We start from the raw sequence: 22,962 nt of genomic DNA, 5'->3' as shown, positions 1-22,962 counted from the left end.
TATTTTCGTGCCCTTCATGGCAAGCTTTAAAGAGAGGACTTGTCCCATCTCCCATAGAAGTGTTAATGTTTGCTCCTTTACTAAGTAAATTTTGTACAATGTTATCATGTTCTTCTTCACAGGCTATTAGAAGAGGACTGGCTCCCTTTTTCGTACATAAATTTATATCTGCACCTTTACTCACTAGAAGGTCTACAATGTTGTTATGTCCCTCTTGACAAGCTATATACAGTGGACTGGCACCGTTTTTCATACACAGGTTTACGTCGGCTCCATTACTCAATAAAAGTTGTACCGTACCATTACGAACTGATTGAGAAGAATTTTCATTGTCGTTTCTTTCTTTTTTCACCTCTACATTGTTTCAAGTTGCTATAGTTAAAGGGGTCCAATAATTTTCATTGGTAGTCTTCAGATTCACATCGGCGCCGTTTTTAAGCAGTTCACAAAGTATTTCGTTATTATTAAATGCAGATGCAATGTGTATTGGAAAAAGATACTTCCATTTTTCTGCTAGAGAGTCTCTTACGTGATCTTTTATAAACATGGAATAAACATCTTTTGAGCCATTACAGCATACAGAAGAAAAAAGGGAATTGCCTACGAAATATTCTGGCATTTGTTGGAAGATTTTAAGGCAATGTAACGATAACATTGAATCGCAAAATATAATAATTGCACTAAGAGGTGATATTCTTTCTTCTAAACTCACAAATGCAAGCTTAGACAAAAAGATATGACTTGACGTCTGATTAATTTCTTTGGTATCAATTTGAAGCTTTTGCTTTTCAAGCAACATATTAATTTTCTCTGGCTGATTTTTTAATTCATTTATAAAAATACGAATCACTTTCTCGTTCTTTAAACAAGGATTGAGCACAACGTCAAGTAAACGTTCTCCAAAGATATCGTTGAAAAGTCTCTTTCCAAGAGCTTCTATGTATTTGTCACTTAAACATAAAGTGAAGTGATCACTGTTGTCGTTTAAACATTTTAATGTAACTCTTTTTCTGAGGAAACCAGTGTCTGCAAATTTTATGATCTGCATCGGACACTTTTTTCCAAACACATAAGTCGTAACTTCCATCACAAAGTCGTGATAAAAATGATAATTGTCGATAATTTTCTTGACAAAAAATCCCTGGAGAGTCTCAAAAGCATCATCTATTGTATGAGGTGCTGTGTTTTTCTGCATTTCACACAGTTTTAAGGCCAGATCATATTTTTCTGTTGATATAGAGGATTCTTGTACATCATCAACGCAAAGATCATTGTTAAATAATACCAGAAGAACTAACGCACAGTATTTTTCTTTAAATGATTTTCTAAACATTTTTATTTCCTCTTCTAAAACTTCGACGGGTTCTGTAAAAAATCTCACCTTTTGGTGTTCTGTAAGTGTTTTGCTACACAACTTGCATAATAATGGAAAATACGCTTCTGCTTGAAAAATTTTGGTTAACTCTTTTCGGGATACATTTTCGCTAAGTGCGTATTTTCTCCAAATCTGATCTTTTTCATTTCTACTTAGTTTCAGTTGGTCATCGCTTATGTCTACGATGTTTGATCCGTCTTTTAAAATTCCTCTTACTTTATCGTCATTTAGAATATACTTTCTAATCGATATTAAAAGTTTGACTTCTTTTAAACACGCTTTTAAAGCTATCTCATATTTTCTCCATGTAGTATGTTCTATTTCATCAAACGACACTTTCCCAATCGGATCATTGAACACAAATAAAACTTTATTTTCTTGTACACTTGTGGATAAATTTATAGTGTCTATAATATCAGTCACAGTATAAACTGACTTCACTTTCCAACCTTGACCTCTATATTTAAGTGCAATGTGATGCACGATGGCTGATTTTCCAGATCCTGAGTGACCCGTCACAACTGCAATATTCTGACAACTTATGAGTCTTTCTACTTCTTTACTCGCTTTTGTTTCAACAAAATGTTCGTTGTCTTCTTGCCATTGCCTCATGAGGGCTTGATCCACTTGTAATTCTGTAAAATCGTTTGAAATAATTTACTACTTGGCGATATCCTAAAACTATTTACTAATACAACGGTATTCACTATTCAGTACATTTATGTAAAAGATATAATGATGATATTATTTTTTTACTTGATCCATTGTTTCATTTAGGTTTTTTTTTTTAGTTTTGTTCTGTTATGTTTTTTCTAAGGTTTTTTTTCTTTTTCTTTAATTTGATTTGTTCAAACAACAAAAAGAATTACCGTCATCTGACCCAATGTCTTTGTTGCAACTGTCACCCTCCTTCACAGTCATGGTACTAATGCTCACTGGATAATTTGATATGAATGAACTAGATTAGCAGACATTGGAGAAATGTAATCAACTAGATGATATACCGCGCAAGCGCAAGAATTAACATTATACACATTAACATATTGTTTTCATGTTGAAACATATTAATTTTTTTGTTGTTGTGTATAAACTGTGTCTTCATTGCCCTCAACATATTCTTGGAAATATTTCATGGAAATACAAAACAAAGTGTTCGTGTTTGTTGCATGATTTAAAAAAACTCTTTTATTTCACTTCACTATCTCTAAATGTTGTTCTTTAGGTCAAATTATATTATATTTTTTTTCACTGTCCAAAAAACGATTTCAAATTAAAGACGTTATTAAGAAAATGGGAAGATGAGGGCACCCCCCCCCCTTTTTTATTGAACTACCCCATTTTCTGCATTTTAAAAATCGGTTCATTGTGAAAAAAATTAATGTACAAGGTTTACTATCATTCTGTTGTGGTATAAAAATGTATAATTTTTTTAAAAAAGTTTAGGCATATCTATTTGTATATTTTACAACAAGTTGCCAGATCCAAAGAATCTACCCCCGACGGCCAACTCACTCTACTTTTACCACAATGACGTTAATTAGTCAACTTGCGTTTCTCAGGCACCCCATTCTGAAAATTTTTACATCAAAACTAAACTCGTTTTCAATTACTCCATTTAATTTATCAACTTTTTTGCATTATCCAAAGATGTCCAATCCAAAGTATTTGCCTGCGATGCATGATGAACTCGTCCTTTACTTTTCGCCATGTCTTCAATTAGTCATTACGCATTCTTAGTTACCCCGTTCTTGAAAGTTACATCCCATTATCTCACCAGATGTCGTGCTTCACAAGCGTTTATTCTATCAAAACTAAACTCGCGCATTCAAGAAACAAATTGACTCATTTTATTTGTATACATTTGTCAAATATTTAAGGTCTTCCGTTTTCCAACGGAAGACCTTATTGTTTTCGTTCGGTTTCTTTTTCCCTATTATTATTTTTTTTCTTACAAAATTTGTGCAGGCGATTTCTCGAAAATGGCTGGACCGATTTTCGTGAAACTTTCAGATCTAATATATATTAATCCGAACTTAATATACATTTTTTTATTTTGATGACGTCATTTCCGTTCTTGAGAAAATGACGTTTTAACGATTTTCAGAGGGTCGGCTTGTCCAGGGATCTCCTCCTAAACGGTAAAAGATATTGAGTTCAAACTTTCAGGGATTGTAGACAAGAGATTGTAGATGTGCTATTTGGCGTTCATATTTGTCATGCTCAAAAGGCGTTTAAGCTCGCCTGGTCCCGAAAATTGAGACTAAAAAAAGTCGTAATTTTTAATGGTTTTCTTAGTTTGTCTCTTTTCTGAAAAATATTTTGTTAACATTTGTAATGCAAAAAAGATTTATATTTACAAGACCTTTCATTTGATATCAAGAAGAAGGGGCTGACCCCTCAAATTAAGGGACCAAAGGGCTCTAAAGTCTTTCATCTGTAGCCCTTTACTGAGTGATATTTTGTGAACAGTTATAGAAGCAAATATGTTTATCTTACAGTTATGTATCCAATAAATGCATGTGTTACGTAATTAGGTGTTTTTAATGGGCCAAAAATCCAGAATTTTGATCACCCATATCTCGGAAAGGAAACATATTTTGAAATAAAGTATAGAAGTAAAGATAGTCAAAACGATGTACTAAATAATATGCAATTTTCAAAATTTCGTTATATGGCCCCTATAAAGAGTTATTGGATCGGCCCCTAAAACGTTCTTTCCTATATATCTCAAGAACGGTAACAAATTTCTAAACACTTGTTGAACAAAATGTGTTGAGATTTAAATGAACTTTTATCTGATATCAAGAAAAAGGGGCTGGCCCTTCAAATTAGGGGACCAAAGGGCTCTAATGTCTTTTATCTGTAGCCCTTTACTGAGGGATATTTTGTGAACGGTTATAGAAGCAAATATGTTTATCTTACAGTTATTTATCCAAGCAATGTAATGATTTTATCGTGTGTTATGTAATTAGGGGTTTTTAGGGGCCAAAAGTCCAGAATTTTGATCACCCATATCTCAAAAAGGAAATATATTTTGAAATGCAGTATAGAAGTAAAGATAGTCAAAATGATGTACTAAATAATATGCAATTTTCAAAATTTCTTTAAATGGCCCTATAAGGAGTTAAGGGATCGGCCCCTAAAACGTTCTTTCCTATATATCTCAAGAACGGTAACAAATCTCTTAACACTTGTTAAACAAAATGTGTTGAAATTTAAATGACCTTTTATTTGATATCAAGAAAAAGGGGCTGGCCCCTCAAATTAGGGGACCAAAGGGCTCCAAAGTCTTTCATCTGTAGCTCTTTACTGAGGGATATTTTGTGAAAGGCTATAGAAGCAAATATGTTTATCTCACAATTATGTATCCAAGCAATGTAATGTCATGTGTTATGTAATGAGGGTTTTTTAGGGGTCAAGAGTCCAAAACTATGACCACCTATATCTCAAAAAGAAAAAATATTTTGAAATGCAGTATAGAAGAAAAGATGCTAAAAATGATGTACTTAACAACATGCAATCTTCAAAATTTGGTTCAGCGGCTCCAATAAGGAGATAAGGGACCGGCCCCTAAAACTTTTTCTTCTAAGATATCTCAAGAACAGTAACAAATTCTAAACACTTGTTGAACAAAGCTCTTACACCTGTAACAAAATAGTATCTGGCCCCCTAGAATGTAGACCCTGTTTTTTTTATTCTAAATCATGTTTAACTGTTAAATAGCAAAATCAAGATAGAACAAATTCTAAAATCAGACGGAAGACCTCCTCGTTGCTCGCAACGAGATCGTGTCTAGTTATTATTTTTTTTTTCTTACAAAATTTGTGCAGGCGATTTCTCGGAAACGGCTGTACCGATTTTCGTGAAACTTTCAAATCTAATAGATATAAGTCCGAACTTAATATACATTTTTTTATTTTGATGACGTCATTTCCGTTGTTAAGAAAATGACGTTTTAGCGATTTTCAGAGGGTCGGGTTGTCCAGGGATCTCCTCCTAAACGGTAAAAGATATTGAGTTCAAACTTTCAGGGATTGTAGACAAGAGATTGTAGATGTACAATTTCGCATTCATATTTGTCATGCTCAAAAGGCGTTAAAGCTCGCCTGGTCCCGAAAATTGAGACTAAAAAAACGTCGTAATTTTTCATGGTTTTCTTAGTTTATCTCTTTTCTGAAAAATATTTTGTTAACACATGTAATGCAAAAAAGGTTTATATTTACAAGACCTTTCATTTAATATCAAGAAAAAAAAGGGGCTGGCCCCTAAAATTAGGGGACTAAAGGGCTCTAAAGTCTTTCACCTGTAGCCCTTTACTGAGGGATATTTTGTGAACAGTTATAGAAGCAAATATGTTTATTTTACAGTTATGTATCCAAACAATATAATATTTTAATCATGTGTTACGTAATAAGGGGTTTTTAGGGGCCAAAATTCCAGAGTTTTGATTACATATATCTCAGAAAGGAAAAATATTTTGAAATGCAGTTTAGAAGAAAAGATGCTCAGAATGATGTATTAAATCATATGCAGTTTTCAAAATTTCGTTTAACGGCCCCTATAAGGAGTTAAGGGATCGGCCCCTAAAATGTTCTTTCCCATTTATCTCAAGAACGGTAACGAATTTCTAAACATTTGTTGAACAAAATGTGTTGAGATTTAAAAGATCTTTTATTTGATATCAAGAAAAAGGGGCTGGCCCCTAAAATTAGGGGACCAAAGGGCTCTAAAGTCTTCTATTTGTAGTCCTTTACTGAGGGATGTTTTGTGAACGGTTATAGAAGCAACTATGTTTATCTCACATTTATGTATCTAAGCAATGTAATGATTTTATCATGTGTTACGTAATTAGGGGTTTTTAGGGGCCAAAAGTCTAAAATTTTGATCACATATATTTCAGAAAGGAAAAATATTTTGAAATGCAGTATAGAAGAAAAGATGCTCAGAATGATGTATTAAATCATATGCAATTTTCAAAATTTCGTTAAACGGCCCCTGTAAGGAGTTAAGGGATCGGCCCCTAAAATGTTCTTTCTCATATATCTCAGGAACGGTAACGAATTTCTAAACAGTTGTTTAACAAAATGTGTTGAGATATAAAAGACCTTTTATTTGATATCAAGAAAAAGGGGCTGGCCCCTAAAATTAGGGGACCAAAGGGCTCTAAAGTCTTTTATTTGTAGCCCTTTACTGAGGGATATTTTGTGAACGGTTATAGAAGCAAATATGTTTATCTCACAGTTATGTATCCAAGCAATGTAATGATTTTATCATGTGTTACGTAATTAGGTGTTTTTAGTGGCCAAAAGTCCAGAATTTTGATCACATATATCCCAAAAAAGAAAAATATTTTGAAATGCAGTTTAGAAGAAAAGATGCTAAAAAATGATGTACTTTACAAAATGCAACCTTCAAAATTTGGTTCAGTGGCTCCAATAAGGAGATAAGGGACTGGCCCCTAAAACTTTTTTTTCTCAGATATCTCAGGAACGGTGACGAATTTCAAAACATTTGTTGAACAAAGCTCTTATCCCTGAAACAAAATAGTATGTGGCCCTTAGAATGTAGACCCTGTTTTTCTATTCTAATTTCTTCCTATTTTTGTGCACGCGATTTCTCAGAAACGGCTCTGCCGATCTCAATGAAAGTTTCAGATATGATAGATATTGGTCTGAACCTGATTAAAAAAAATGTGTTGATGACGTCACATCCGTTTTTGAGATATTGAGATTTTTCTAATTTTTATATGGCTATTTTGTCTTCTGTCGTTCTCCTTAAGTATAAGAGATATTAAGCTCAAATTTCTACGGTTGGTAAAGGAAAGATTGAAGTTTTGCATGGTTGTTGTTTTGTAAGTTTTGCACTTCTGGCGCCAAAGCTCGCTTGGGCTCGAAAATTGACATTAAAAAAGCGTCGTAAATTTTTGTGCTTTTCTCTCTGTATCTTTTTTCTGGAAAATATTTTATTAAAACATGTAATGTAAAAAAGGCTTATATTTACAAGACCTTTCGGCTGATATCAGTAAAAAGGGGCTGGCCCGTAAAATTAGGGACCTACAAGGCTCTAAAGTCTTTCACCCATAGCTCTTCACCAAGGGATATTTTGTAATAGATTATAGAAGCAAATATGTTTATCTCACAGTTATGTATTCAAGCAATGTAATGATTTTATCATGTGTTACGTAATTAAGGGTTTTTAGGGGCCAAAAGTCGAAAATTTCGATCACCCTTATCTCACAAAGGAAAACTATTTTGTAATGCAGTACAGAAGAAAAGTTGTTCAAAATGATGTTTCTAACAAAATGCAACCGTCAAAATTTCGTTAAACGGCCCCTAAAAGGAGAAAAGGGACCGGCCCCTAAAACCTTCTTTCTCATATATCTCCAAAACGGTAACGAATTTCTAAACACTTGTTGAACAAAATTTGTGTAGAATTAAATGACCTTTTATTTGAAATCAAGAAAAAGGGGCTGGCCCCTCAAATTGGGGGACCAAAGGGTTCAAAAATCTTTAATCTGAAGCCCTTTACTGAGAGATATTTTGTGAAATATTATAGAAGCAAATGTGTTTATCATATAGTTCTGTATTCAAGCAATGTAATGAGTTTATCATGTGTTACGTAATTAAGGGTTTTTAGGGGCCAAAAATCAAAAAATTTGATCATCCATATCTCAGAAAGGAAAAATATTTTGTAATGCAGTATAAAAGAAAAGTTGTTCAAAATGATGTTCTCAACAAATTGCAACCGTCAAAATTTCGTTGAACGGCCCCTAAAAGAAGATAAGGGACCGGCCCCTAAAACCTTCTTTCTCATCTATCTCCAAAACGGTAACGAAATTCTAAACACTTGTGGAACAAAATTTGTGTAGAATTAAATGACCTTTTATTTGAAATCAAGAAAAAGGGGCTGGCCCCTCAAATTAGGGGACCAAAGGACTCTGAAATCTTTAATCTGTAGCCCTTTACTGAGAGATATTTTGTGAAATATTACAGAAGCAAATGTGTTTGTCTTATAGTTCTGTATTCAAGCAATGTAATAAATTTTATCATGTGTTACGTAATTAAGGGTTTTTAGGGGCCAAAAATTTTCTAAACACTTGCTGACAAAATGTGTTCAGAATTAAATGTCCTTTCATTTGAATCCAAGAAAAAGGGACTTGCCCCTTAATTTAGGGGATCAAAGAGCTCTAAAATCTTTTATCTATAGCCCTGTAATGAGAGCCATTTTGTAAAAGGTTATTAAAGCTAGATTAGGTTAAAAAAGCAAAAGAAGTTATACAAAAACAATACAATAAAGCATTAGTACTTCACTCCTTTTCCATAACATGTTTGCTGTCGAAAATCAAAGTCGATGATGTCATATTTCATTCTAAAAATCGAACGGAAGACCTCCTCGTTGCTCGCAACGAGATCGTGTCTAGTTACTTCTATGTTTACTCTAAATGAGTTATCAAAAAGTGTATTAGTTCGTTACGTAATCAATCAACATTATTTCATTGAAAGTATAGATTTTGATGGAATTTTCTTCTGACTTGAATCCGCCAAATCGTGTGACCACCACCTTACTATCATTTTTGCTATTTCTTTTTTTTTTATCGAAAATGAAAGTAGATTTTTATTAATTTCACAGCAATTACGCATCTGTAAACGATGATTTATAGCTTATGGACATCATTTAATACGTGATGAAATACCAAAAGTGTAAGCAGCTACTCTTGTGCAGGCACATTGGATTGTTTTTTGCAAAATATACTTATTTTTAAGTATAGTTATGTGGTACAAATTTTCAAAGTTATATCCTTGTACATTACGTAAAAGGTATAGATTTTATGGGTCTGCACAGGCTACTTTTCGTTTAGGGGACGTTTAAATCTTTGGAAAAAAGTTTCGCCTACAAGCCCAAATTTCTCTATTTCTTCGTAATTTTGATTTCTAGTATGCCTGCGACATAAAAATGGCAAATAAAAGGTAAATTGTTCTGGAAAAAAATAACTTTTCTAATGTATCGCTACCTAGTTATGTATGTTATCGGAGATCGAACTACATGTTGCTCATACACAACCGTCAATTCAAAAGTGTTCGTTGAAATTGCAATGTTGTGACGGTTGTTAAAAGTGAAAGAACACATATTTCATAACTGAGTAAACCTTAAATTAATTATTAACATCTCTGTCGCTGCTGCTTAAAAACATAGGAGAATGTTCTCTTTTATGATCATAAGAAGCACATTTGCGATAAAACTGGCGATTGTGTAGTATATGATATTGCTAAATTTAATCCTCTGGTTGTAACACCGTCTTAATAATATTTTAAATAAATTGGCACTATAGTGTGAAAATCTCACAGTGCAACCAAGGTTTTATGCTTAAAAATTATTAAAATATGTTATTAAATCGTCTTTAGATATGATATGGCATATTATTTTAATCCATGACGTTGCGGGAATAGGGATAACATGTATAGCTTATTGCAATCGATTCTACCGATTTTTTGTTTTGGGAATTTACAATTAAAATTATGCTACATCATTTAAAACCATGGTAATTCGTGTGTCCTTCTTTCATCAAAAATCATCATCTTTTTCTGCATAGTAATAATGAGTTTAAAGATCTAGATCTTATGTCATACCTTCTTCATCCTGTTCATTTACATCTTGTCGATTCTGAGAAAGAAATGACACTCTCTCTCCTGTCTCTTGGGTTTCTACATCATTATATTGTGTGCAGGTTTTGATTCCTAATAAAACATAAAGTGAATGATGTCAAACTGTTTCTCAATACAAATCGATTTTGCTTTAATCTTACTACATTTTGACACGTGCGTGCACGGGTTGACATTGCATATGATATCGGACATTTACAAAATCGATACATCGACACACCGTATATTGTTGACATTTGCATAACCAAGATTTAAGCCTTCAATAATGCTATTAATGTCACTACACTTTGCTGGAATAATCTAACTGTGCCTCGGGAAAGCCCTTCATCACAGTCAAAATGCCTCCAATATATCCGTAATGTAGCAGAAAATTGCAGAATCGCTCCAATCCGATTTTGGAGAAAATTAATAAAGTTGCATTGAAAATAACAGTAAAATTGTTCATAACAAACCATTTTGGAGCTGTAAACACCTTTCTTCAAAAAGTTAAATTCTATAATTGCAGAACTCAACATTTTTTAACCACGTTTTTACACGCCATGTTGCCATTCGAAACCCTCGGGATTTGTTTTCATAGTAAATGCACTGTCTAAGAGTTATCTCTCGTATTTTCTTCGATGAACAAAAAAAATTCCCAATGAAAACATACACGCATTTGCTTTATCGTTTCTAAGTTTATCCGGGCATGTGTGATATAAAGAGCCTATCGTGATTTAGCGTGAATATGATGCGCATGCGCAAGAATGTAAAATCCCAAAAATTCAGGTTATTTACGGAATTTTTTGAGGAATTTTCGTTGCTTATTAATTAGCAAAGCTTGATTGAGAAAAAAAAACAAATTAGTAATCTTCAAGTTCCAATGATGTTTAGAATATATATAAACAAAGCCAGTACTCTTCCGATTTATCGGTATTAAAGCCCAAAAAATTCGTGTGTATTTTTTATATAGTAGTATAGATAGATAGATAGATAGATAGATAGATAGATAGATAGATAGATAGATAGATAGATAGATAGATAGATAGATAGATAGATAGATTGATAGATAGATAGATAGATAGATAGATATGTCAAAATCTATGAAACGAAACAAGGAAATTGGCTTTACTATGAGTTGCATATTAGAATTAAGAATTAAAGTTTCGTTATAAGAACTGATACATGTAATAAATTACATCAGAAAAACAGGTGCACTTTAGATCGTACTTTGATTGAAGCTTCATGTATTTAGATACAGATATATATTTCATATAAAATCCAGTCTTTAATGAAGATTGTTTCCTTATATGCTAGATTCTCAGAACCAGGACTCCAACTAGTGATTTGAAAAGCTCTCAATGCAATGCCTAATAATTTCAATGCTCTTTTGTGTAACATAAACTGAATATAACGAATATTGATATTAACATAATGTGAGCAATGCCACGAGTAGGTCTTCCGCTGTTGCTGCGAGTTGAAAATACATGGGACTTTGTATCACGTACGAGGGTTGTCCCAAAATAGCGTAGACAGGACACATATTTATAATCTGTTCACTGCAATTTCATTAGACTTGTATGTTTTTTTCAATGAATCTTTGGCATACAATACTGAAAAATTCAAATCTGTACTTTATTTACTTCTCGAGAAAATGAATAATTAATAACAATAAGTTTTGTTAGGCGGCGCAATGTGGGACGTCGAAAATTTCCAGTTTTACGTTGTTGCAAAACCCTCCACATTGTTTACGATAACATTTACGTTTTAATTTTCGAAAAAGTCTTTTATATATATATATATATATATATATATATATATATATATATATATATATATATATATATATATATATATATATATATATATATATTATCTTTGAACAAGTAACCTATGTGCACATTCAACACATATTCCTAGGTTTTTTTTAAATATGTTCTGAGTACAAGCGATCTGTAGTCTCCAAACTTGCCCTGTATTACACGTACTTGTTGTCTAACGTCCGTCTTACCGAAATGTGTCGTTCTGCATTTTGACATCCATTGATATCATTCGGGGTTTCTTTTTTCCACGTATTGTCATCATACTTGTTCAAATATTTTCAATGTTGTGTAACTGTTGTTTAACTACTTATTCACAAAACGCATTTTTGATTTCGTTTACTTCCAAAGCCGCTTAGGATTTATTTCATGGTCGTCTTTACAAAATTGCATCAGTTACTGCTGCGCCCCCTTAAACGCTGACATCGTCATTTTAATACGAGTTAATTTTTTTACTAGTCACAAAACGCGCTATAAAATATTTAAAAGTTTTGTTATAGCCAAAACATTTTCTGAGTAAAAAATAGAATTATTATCAAATATCAATGTATGTTTTATTTGAATTTTTTCATTCGAAAAGTACTTTTCCTCGCAATTTTCATTTCATTATGTTGTTTTAACTTTTTGTTTTTGACGTTGCGTCGCATGTCGAATTTCTGATTTAACATGCTTTCATATCACTAATTTAATCTCAAACAATATCTGATTTTAAAACATTATTTGAATGCAAATTTCTTCTGTTTTACCTCTGTTTTATCATAAATATGTACCAAGAAATTAAAGTTCCGTAACAATCTAAAATGTACAGATTTAAAGGGGCTGAGGTGTTTTTTTTACACGAATTCATGTTTGTATCATTGGGTTAAGCATTGTTTAGGATTATGTAATTAAGATGACCGCATATCACCAGTTAACACACGATGGATCTCCTTGGCCAATGTTCAAAGAATGAGTTACGTAATTGTGTACACAAAAGTCATGGGTATATAGGTCGATTGTAACACAATATATGCATGATAGTCTTTAACTATATTTATTTATTTATATTATTATGATTTTTGGGAGTTGATTTTTAATCAACTCTCCTATGCAGTCACTCGGACAAACCGAAAGTGAAACAGTGTTTGGACCTCAGCACAAATCATTGCTCCTGAGAAGACTTAGTTCTTGAAAATAATTGATGAATTCGATGTAATGTATGCTAAAGCATTGTTTTTTAAGGAAACTTATTAACAAATACTTTAAAAATAGTCAGATTTTAAATGGTACGAACAATTTAAATATTTTTTGTAGTCGTATGTATTCCTACGCCAGAGTTCAATATAGTCTCGTTCAACTCGACGCTCGGCTGTCTCCGTAAACCCTTGTTGGATATTTACGGTGTGTGTCGAGCGTTTGGTGGAACGAGACTAGAGTTCAATATAAAATAATTGCTTGGATCAATACAATTTTCGAGAAATATTTCTACCACTGATACTTAGTTTGATTGAATTAATTTTATCTTTAAATATTATTGAACATGATTCATATGGAGGTTTCTCGACATTCTAGTCGAAAAAGTTCAAAAATTCGTATTATAAAAATATGCGTAATTCAAATTAGAAACTACGTATACATGTACTTGTCATGCAAAATAACATATCATTGATTTTAAAATAAATAAATATCGACAAATTCAACTCCCGTCAGTTCTTCAGTACTTTGATTAATAATATCTAAATGCATTTATTATCTAAATGCATTAACAAAGACCGTGCGAATGCCTTTCGTCGCACGTATGAGCATCGCAGGTACGTGTAAAATGTTAACTAAGTGAAAATACACATATATAAAGATCTTTGAGGGGTTCTTTTAAATACAAAAGAGGATAATTCATATACAGTGCTTAATCATTGACGTCAGATGTCAGTCTGATGTCGACAAACATACGTTTTGCGTACTTCTATCTAAAGATAGTTAAGCGTGCTATGCTGTTGTACAAAATAAACACAAATCGTTCCACTCGCGATAACGCTCAACGGCCAAGTGTGAGGAATGAGTTATGTAAATACACTTCACAAAGCTTACGTTTTAAAATTAAAATGTTTTAGTTACTGTATGCTTATAACCATATGCTCTATCGTTCTGATTTTATTTCTTGTGCTAAATTAATAAAAGAAAACCAAAAAATTATAAAAAATGTTCAATCAACCGATCCCTAACATGTGATATCCAAAAACGAGTTGTGATAAAAGCACGGGATATTAAAAACGTATTTTGATAAATTTGCAGATTCTAAAGAAGACACAAAAGTATTGATTGCGACTTTAAAACACTATTATGCGCCGGGAGTTATTTTCTATTTTCAAACTGAAAGCAGGTATGCCTGTTTTCATGTGAAGCTTATAAGTCTTATGCAAGATTTAAACAATACTAAATCACAATTATATTGAAAATATAATGAAAAACAACTTTTCTGGCGACTGTATTATCGAAATATTTACCCTTTTTTAGTTATAAATCAAAGCCTTTTCAGGCCCCTAAATCTCTTTTTTTAAGGGTCAGCCACTTTTGTAAGGTCTCAAATGAAAGCTCTTAACATTATACACAACTTTTGTTCTATGTATTTAGAAAATATTTCAAGCTTAAAAGTAAAACAGCTAAAACACGAGTAAAATTTATTAATTTTTAAAACATAGATTTCGATTTAATAATTCGAGTAGTATAATTAACAAAATTACTAAAACAAAATAAAAATCAGAGGAGAACGTTCAAAGTGTCAATGTTAGAGATTTTCCAATTTATTATTGATATATCGATCTTGATAAAATGAATTATAAAAAATCCAAACGACAAAAATTATAAAAACCATTTGGTAAGCCTTACTTTTTCTGTGATTGATTACCAGGTAGCAGGCTATACAGACAAGAGTAAACAGTCCAATCGTTGTTCCAACTAACCATCCACCGTTACCGTTTTCTATACTAATATGGTCTGTATCGCTATAATTGATCGTAGATGTTAAACTGTTTTAAATAGAAAGTATTACGAGAATAGTTAATCCATTTAATCCAATATAATACAATATTTCAGTATGAAGTGTAGCAAAATAAACCCCTTTAAACAATGAAATAATAGATGTAGTCTTCATGAGTATACTATCATTAACCTTAATTTAAGGGCCAACATTAATGAAAGTTAATAAATGTGTTATTGCTTATTACAAAGTTTAACCAGTTTTTCTGTTTGCCAGACGATCTTCCAAAAGCTACTAACACATTTTAAATAAACTTTTTTTTTACTGTTTTAATCCTAACAGATTACAAATATTGTTAACGGGATTTTTAAGCTTGCACTTAAGTTACCGACGTCAGTGAAATATTTAATTTTCATTGTCATTTTATGTATTTTTGTAAGGCAAATAGTGTCATAGAGGGTTCATGCCTAATTTGTAGTAAAATTATCATTGAAAGAAGTGATTTTTCAGTGTACTTAAAAAAATTTTTATCATTTACGTGTGTAGCAATCCGTATTTTGGCATTTCATTACATTATTTCATTTCATCGAATATAATTATATATAGTTTTCAAGTGTACGTGTATACAGAGAATCATATGTATGTAACTGTTAAAAATTGGACATGCAAATGATTTTATCAAAAGTCAACCCTCATTGAATATTTGCCGTATGTTAATTTTTTTCTCTGAAAAATAAGTCACTCTGTTGTATAATATACTGTACTTGGATGACTGCATTAATGTGTGCCTTATAGATCTTTTTCTTTTATGAGTTGTAAAAGAGGAGAGCAAAATCTATTGACACTTTACCATTTATTTTTCATTACTTGATAAAATAAGGGTAGTGATTATTCTACCATTTAAATCAAATACGGGGGGTTTATTGTCAGTTAGATATGTACAGAGCAAATATAAGTATTCTAAATCAAATTAATTCAACTTCAAGGTAACAGATTCCTGTGATCACATTTACAACTGAATATATATATATTATGACAAGGAAAAGACTACTATGATCACAACAGAGGATGGAAATTGTGGCATAAAAGTAAACATAAACTAATAGCTCAGGAAAATCAAGAAACGATATGTACAATAAACCAAAGTGACCACCGTCATTCTTATTGCAAATGTACATAGGAACGTTTACATACGGTTCTTGAAAACAACAAGTTTAAATTAAAGGTGTGACAACTTAATGAGTCTTACCTTTGACAAGATGGTTCAGCGAGAAAACATCCATTACTTATATATGTACAATCAGGTTCTGTAAGTAAGATAAATATATGTTATTGTTTTAAACACTTGTTGTAATGTTTGTATACTTAAATTTGTAAAGTTCTAATGAAAAAATTCAAACGGTACAAATATTTTTTTTATATTACAAAAGAAATGATAACATCCTTTTAATTTGTTTTGTTATTATCTGATAATTTCATGCATACTTTCAAACAGGCTATCTGAGATATAAGAAGTGTTTGGACATCCGGACAGGAAACCAGAGCAGTTGTATGAATATAAAGCTGAGTCTCTTTTGTTTAAATATAAACAAATCCCTGAAATTAAACCATTAGATTGAGTAACTTTAGATTTAGTTTTAGGTGTTGGTACTGTGCTTTTAGTAAAAACAAATAACAAAGATGTCAGTAGGTCCCTTGCATTCTTTCATTCATTGATCCTTCAAGCATACTTTAAATTAAAAATATACGTATAATAAAATATTTCTTAATATTTTGTTTCATTACTTACTTTCCCTAAACATTATGTTTGAACAAAAAATGCATTGATGGAATATTTTTCGGCTAACATTATGTCAAAAATTCATAATAAAAGTGCCTAAACCTTTCAACACATTAACAATGAATATTTATTCTGTATGAAACCTTGTGGTGAGTACCTTCTTCTATCAATATGAATCTATTACTATGACAGAACTCTAACAGTTCCGTTTTGCCTTCATTTGGTAGACACACGTATCCATTATTCTCGGTACAATTGATCGCAGTCGACCTCTGGATCCACTCTGTTTGATGTTTTGGACAGTGTTTTGCTGAGTAAACTGGAAATTTATAACCGTCCAACTTTTTCTGGAAAGACGTTTTTTACATCAATTATATAATAAAATGCTTAACATTCTAAAAACAACGTGATGTAGGTATGGAACGATACCGATACAGTGTTGCCACTAGACACTAGCAATAATAAATTGACATATTCTTATATAAAGTTCATTCTCCAAAACTGATGGTACCATGCATTCATTCATTGATTTTTTTCTGAAACAATTTGTCAATAAAGCAAAAAAAAAAGTCAATAAAGGCACTCACTGAGACAAATGAGTTTAAGTAAGCTACTGTAACCGACAAACTGTACAGTAAAGGAAGTAGTAGGTATATTTTAAGAAAATAAAAATCTGATACATGTAGCTATTAAAATGAGAACAATTTTAGATATAATTTTATTTTAACTTTTTGATATATATTTATTATTTAACGAAACAAAGGCAGGCTAATGAATATTCCTTTGGAATCAGAGAATAAACGCAATCCTAGTCCGTATTATCATGATTTTTAATCAATTCCAACTATTATTTGAACGAAAACAGCGATCCTACACAATATTAGGTTTTAAACTTTTTATAATCAATATTTTCAAATATCTATAATTTAAGAATAACAACGGATCAAAAGTTATATATGCTTGTCGTTTAATTTAATTCTGCACACGGCTAATAAAACTCATAAGAGGCAAATATACATATTGATTGTATTACTAACTAGAGACGAGCTCGTTGAAAGCAACAATTAGGTTTTCCGTCGTAGCTGCGTCATACGTGTGACGTATTACAAAAAATTGATAGCTGACCATAGTACAATATAAGATGTGTAAACACTGAGAAACAAACTATTATATTTCTGTGACCGCGTAGATTTTACGGTGATAGAGAATTCGTCTGGATCTGCATCGGTCGTGTGCAGTACGAACCGGGTGAGGGAATGTTGGCGTAAAGTGTATAAGGTGAAAGGTTGGGGCGCGCTGTTGGCCGTAAGCTAAAACGAAGGGTAGGTTTGCCGTATTCACGAAGGTCCACCAGTATACAGTTCCAGAGATTGATGCAGGATTCCACATTATTGGACGAGACTCAACGATGGCAACATTATAACAATTTAACAGACAGACATGTTACAAACAAGTCGGATATGGCCAGAAGTGGCCTCCGGACTCAAGACTCGGGGAGAGTCGGACGTGGCTTGGGCTGGCCACCGTATTCCAGACTGCGCATTGACAATTGTACATAACTATTTATAAGAATCTTAACAATGAGTATAAATTGACAGGTAATGATTTAAGTAAGCTGAGTGACAGGTTCACAGATATAAAATAATCAAATAAACTCAATGAATCTTTGATGTCCAAGAAATGAAAATCTGATAATTGCACAATGTTGTTTTAAGAGATTAACAGTCCTTGAGACATGGCACTCTGTCTCTTTGAAAACACATATAAAGTCTGAAAAGTGTCAATCACTAAATAAAAAAGTAACTATGTAAGAAATAAACAGTGAGAAAAAATTACGATAAAGGTAAGGCTGCAAGTCTGTAGACCTTGTATGAAAAATTTCGGATGGTAGTCAATTTTTCCGGGATACAGACCGATCGGTACATATATGCAGCTAAGGTAACTAAGAATGATTCCAATAAAATACTTTGTTGAGTAATGCAAGCTTTTAAGAAAGCAATACTTATATTTGTTTAAAATATAACACCCAAATACTTCGTCTTACATTCGCTATTTGTAGAACAAGCAGAACCAGTATCAGTCTGACCGGCCTCACCATATACATTGTTGGAATTTTATTGTCCTAGCATTGCATTGCTCTGCATGTACACAATTTCTTTTAAAAATTAAACACTTAAAGTGTTCATCTATTTGGCTACACATAACGTACACACGTGATTCAAAATAACCCAGACGGAAAACGGTAAAGAATTCAGTCATTGAGTCTACATTTTATAGAACTTGTAAAAAAACACATCGCGGGTCTGAATGTTAGTTGATATGTCAATCTATCAATATACAGTTTGTTAATTATTTTCGATTGCTAAGGCTACAGCGTATTTGATGAACATTGAACAACATTTTTCCATGCCACTTTTTTCCACGGAAGATAGCGTATACAAGTATAAAGCATTTATAAAATTTATTTAATTACCTCTTTAGAATTGTGTATGGAATAAATAATTTATAAGTTGCTGCTGAAGGTTGTTTGGTATTTTTGTTTGTAAATGTTTTGCAAGTAAAAAACCTGAAACGCGGGGCAAGTCATAATTAATATCCCTAATAACCGTAACTTAAAACTAGCGGCTTTGGATTCAAATATTATCGTATACGAATATTAAGTTCACTTTTTAAAATCATCTCCACGATGATAATTATATTATATCCATCGCAAATCAGTATTTTTTTTTTTTTGCTTTAAAAGAATTGTTCTATCGGGAGCAATCCCGCGTTCGTTTAAATTGCCAGCGTACATTTGTCATGTCAGTAATACACATTGTGCTTTATATGACGGCCGTGTATACGTATTATAGAAAAGTTGAGTTTAATTACCATGCATTGGAACCATTTTATTAACACATCTCCAGTACTGAAACAATTCAAAATGTCTCTGTTACAGTAACACAGTGGGGCGTTAAACGTGTACGTCCAGCTCTACAAGCACATGCAATGTCGTCTAGGCGACGGCCTGAATACAGCTAGCGACTCTCCTATCGATCGGTTACCTGAGTCTCGTAATGCATCTAAATATAGACAGGGGCACAGTTATGAAACAAACAACAGAAATAAGGTCAAAGAGGTTTAACTATATGAAATGAAAATGTACATATGTATAAAAACATTTGGGAATTTTATGTGGAATTATTTTTGCGCGCTACATGTATCAGTTAGTGCATTACAAGAAGCCCTTTCATAACCTCATAAACGTGCGCACCCCCACAAAAAATGGACCGAACTGACAACAATTGTTTCTGCAAATACTGACTATAAATTACGAAAACATTAAATTAAATACTATAGAAGGATTCGAAATAAATTTCTTTACAACTTTGCTTCAATAATGCATTAGAAATGTTTATTCCTTTTTTAGTTATTGACAAGAAACTTTGGACGCCTCTAACTCCCTAATTATAAGGGCCAGCCCCTTTTTTGGTATACCGAATGAAAGGTCTGGGTAAGACCAAGAACTTTTAAAATACATGTTATAACAAATTTTTATCAGGTAGAAAACTAACACGGAAAATACGCGAATTTTTTTGATTTTTTTCCTTACCTTTGTTTCAACATCTATACCACCCCTTTTATTTGCATTTAAAAAATAAATAAAATATATCTCGCACAAATTCAATGTATTAGCTTCCAAACCAGCCCATCTTTAAGAATCTGCCAGTCATCGTTAAAGCTAAACCCCCTGGACAAAAGAAGTCGTTAAATTTTACTAAAAGGGGAATAACTCAACTAAAATATGCAACGACAACATCACGCGGAATGTTATCAGTCCTAAAATTTTCAAAACAATCGGTGAACAAACGAGCGAGATATTAAGGATCAAAGTTGGCGTCTAGAAGAAAAAAAAAATAATAAGAAATTTGAAAAATTTTCAGAATAATAGTAAGGTTTTCCGCTGTCAGCGGAAAACCTTAATGATGACTGTATTTTTATTTCTTCAAAATAAAAATGTAAGGTAATCGCTGCGAAAAATCCATAAGTATTGCTTTTAGTCTTATTCTTTCAATTCCTACTTCTCATGTTTGTTTAAAATACATGTATTACATGTATTTATGTTCTATGATCTCCCTAAATAGAGGGGCATGGTCACGATTTTGGTCATGATTTATTTAAAAATTAAGTAGGGCATTCTAATTGTCAACAGAAATTTCAGTTTGTTATCGAGTTATAAGCAAGATATACAAATACCCTTTATTCTAAGTTGCTTCAGTCTCTTCTTGTTTGTAACAATTATAAGTACTCCATTCTTTAGGAATTATACTAACTACAGTACCAATGCTGACTACGCTTTGCAACTTTACACTCACCCACATGAAGAGATTATAAATCGTATTTCTTAATGACTTTTTTTAATCCACTCAAGAGTTTAATACTTTCTTTATGATTATCATAAATTGTTACATTGGCTTTATCTTTAAAACAACTGTTTTGAAAGATATATTTTAACTTTCTAAAGCTCATTAAAATAAGGTAATGTCACAAATACTCAATATGAATGTAAAATAGCATGGTGAAAAATAAGACAGAAGAGAAAATGAATAGGTCACGATTTACACTACAAAAAGGTGCATATTTGGGGAAAAAATAACTGCATGAAAAAGAAATAGTGTTTTTTTTCGTTTTCTTACCTGAGGGTTTCTTTTATTATTTGTGTAAAAAATCATCAAGAATAATACTATACTCAATCCCAAGTTTTTGCTTCCAACACTTTTCGTTTGATATTTCGATAATCATATATACCTTTGAGTTCAAACTACGTTCATCCACTAATATAAAAAATGTCCAGATTATCTGTTTAGAAACGCCACCTCTACCGCTTCAGGTTTCAATACACACCCCAAAATAGAAAGTCTACGGAGATTTTGCATTGTATCAGCCATTAATAAGCCCGGATGATTATGTTGAAAAATTGCGCGAGGTTTCCCAAGTACTTTCGAATGGAGAAATGATGTAAACATTTCCTATTATGAATCTCCGTAAGAAATTTGTTTTCGTTCCTGTGAACTTTAATGGGTGAAAAATTATTATTTTTCAAAGACGATATCTTAAATATTTTCCCTTTTATCGATTTCAACAGCATTTCTTTCACAGGTATGTGTATTTTTATTTTAAAATCTTCAAAAAAAGACGGAATCAATAATTTGGACACACTATAATACTATATCAATACTTTATATCTATAATTTTATATCTTTAGTACTGACATATTCAGAATTCTCTATATGAACATTCAAGACAATCAACGCAATAAAGGGTAGCTGTTACGTTAATTTAAGTTCCAAAGACAATATTGCTACACAGACACCGACGCACGTTTGTTTGTAAATCGAGAAAGTGTGTATGTGTTTGTGCATGGGGCGGGGTTTTAATGTTAATATCCTTGTCTTTTTCAAAAGTGTGTACAATATCAAGGCAAACTACAAGTTTCATGCACCAACCTCGGGCACAAAATAAAAATCAAAGTACTGAAAGCTGAGCTCTCTTAAAATCTCTCTCTCTCTCTCTCTCTCTCTCTCTCTCTCATGCTTTTGATGTCGGCAAAGCGTCACGAGAGCGACTAAATTTTGTAAGCGGCTATTAGGATGAATAAGCCTGTCATTTAAATCAACAGAGCATTTAATTTTGAAACAAGCGTGATGTAAAATCAATTACCCATTTCTTCAATATACAGCCATATAACAATGCTTTGCAAAGTAGTTCATGAAAATGCATGTGCATTGTATGTGTCCAAAATGCAAGGCTTGTTTTTTAAACATGCAGTTAATAAGAAATCAACAAAAACACTCCTAGCTCCTAGCTACAGTTTACGATTAGCAAAATCATGTTTTTCTGAGCAACTGTTTAAAAGAGCGGAAGTTTTTACTTTGACGTTGTTTGGTATTTTGTTTACTTTTGAAGTTGTGCTTTTTAAAGCAAAATTGACGATTTGCCTGCCTACAGCCAGAACTCTGCTTTCAGCATAGCCCGCCTAAACATGCATTAACCGCAACACATTATAGAAAGAAGTTATATTTAAAGATGTTTATCGTTTCATGATTTTAAATACATGTGCAGATAGAGAATGCCAATGGCCGGGGGAGGGATTGGATCCGTAAAACACATATTAATATTTTTAGCTTTTACATTGATTAAATGCGGTTTTTCGCTAAAATAAAAAAAAACTTACACTTTCGAAGAGACGAGAGGTAGACAGAAGTAAAATAAATCCAAAAAATAAAACAGAAAGTGTTGTACAGAGTTCCATATTGAGTTTTCCTAAACACACAGTTTTACACGTCCTCTTACAATAAATCAAGTCTCAACATATACCCGAACCGAAACTTGTAATTACTTTTAAACCCTAAGCT

At 32.2% G+C, this 22,962-nt stretch overlaps 1 protein-coding gene and 1 long non-coding RNA gene across 2 annotated transcripts in view; both read right to left on the bottom strand.

The window, feature by feature from the left end:
• The window catches only part of LOC105336714 (uncharacterized), a 408,324-nt gene that overhangs the window by 84,294 nt on the left and 301,068 nt on the right, over nucleotides 1-22,962 (bottom strand). The gene's annotated exons all lie outside the window — the stretch shown is intronic.
• LOC136269888 (uncharacterized) lies at nucleotides 245-22,904 on the bottom strand. The gene is made up of 8 exons (XM_066065566.1): nucleotides 22,782-22,904; nucleotides 16,725-16,914; nucleotides 16,273-16,383; nucleotides 16,037-16,094; nucleotides 14,697-14,836; nucleotides 10,003-10,110; nucleotides 2,245-2,310; nucleotides 245-2,010 (listed from the first exon to the last, which is right to left on the bottom strand). The coding sequence occupies exons 1-8, from the start codon at nucleotides 22,857-22,859 to the stop codon at nucleotides 365-367; spliced, it is 2,397 nt and encodes a 798-aa protein (XP_065921638.1). The 5' UTR covers nucleotides 22,860-22,904; the 3' UTR covers nucleotides 245-364.

The sequence above is a fragment of the Magallana gigas genome, chromosome 1, assembly GCF_963853765.1.
Source record: "Magallana gigas chromosome 1, xbMagGiga1.1, whole genome shotgun sequence".
In the NCBI taxonomy this organism is placed as follows: Eukaryota; Metazoa; Mollusca; class Bivalvia; order Ostreida; family Ostreidae; genus Magallana; species Magallana gigas.
The sequence above is the reverse complement of the archived record's forward strand: the minus strand, read 5'-3'. Positions and strand labels throughout refer to the sequence as shown.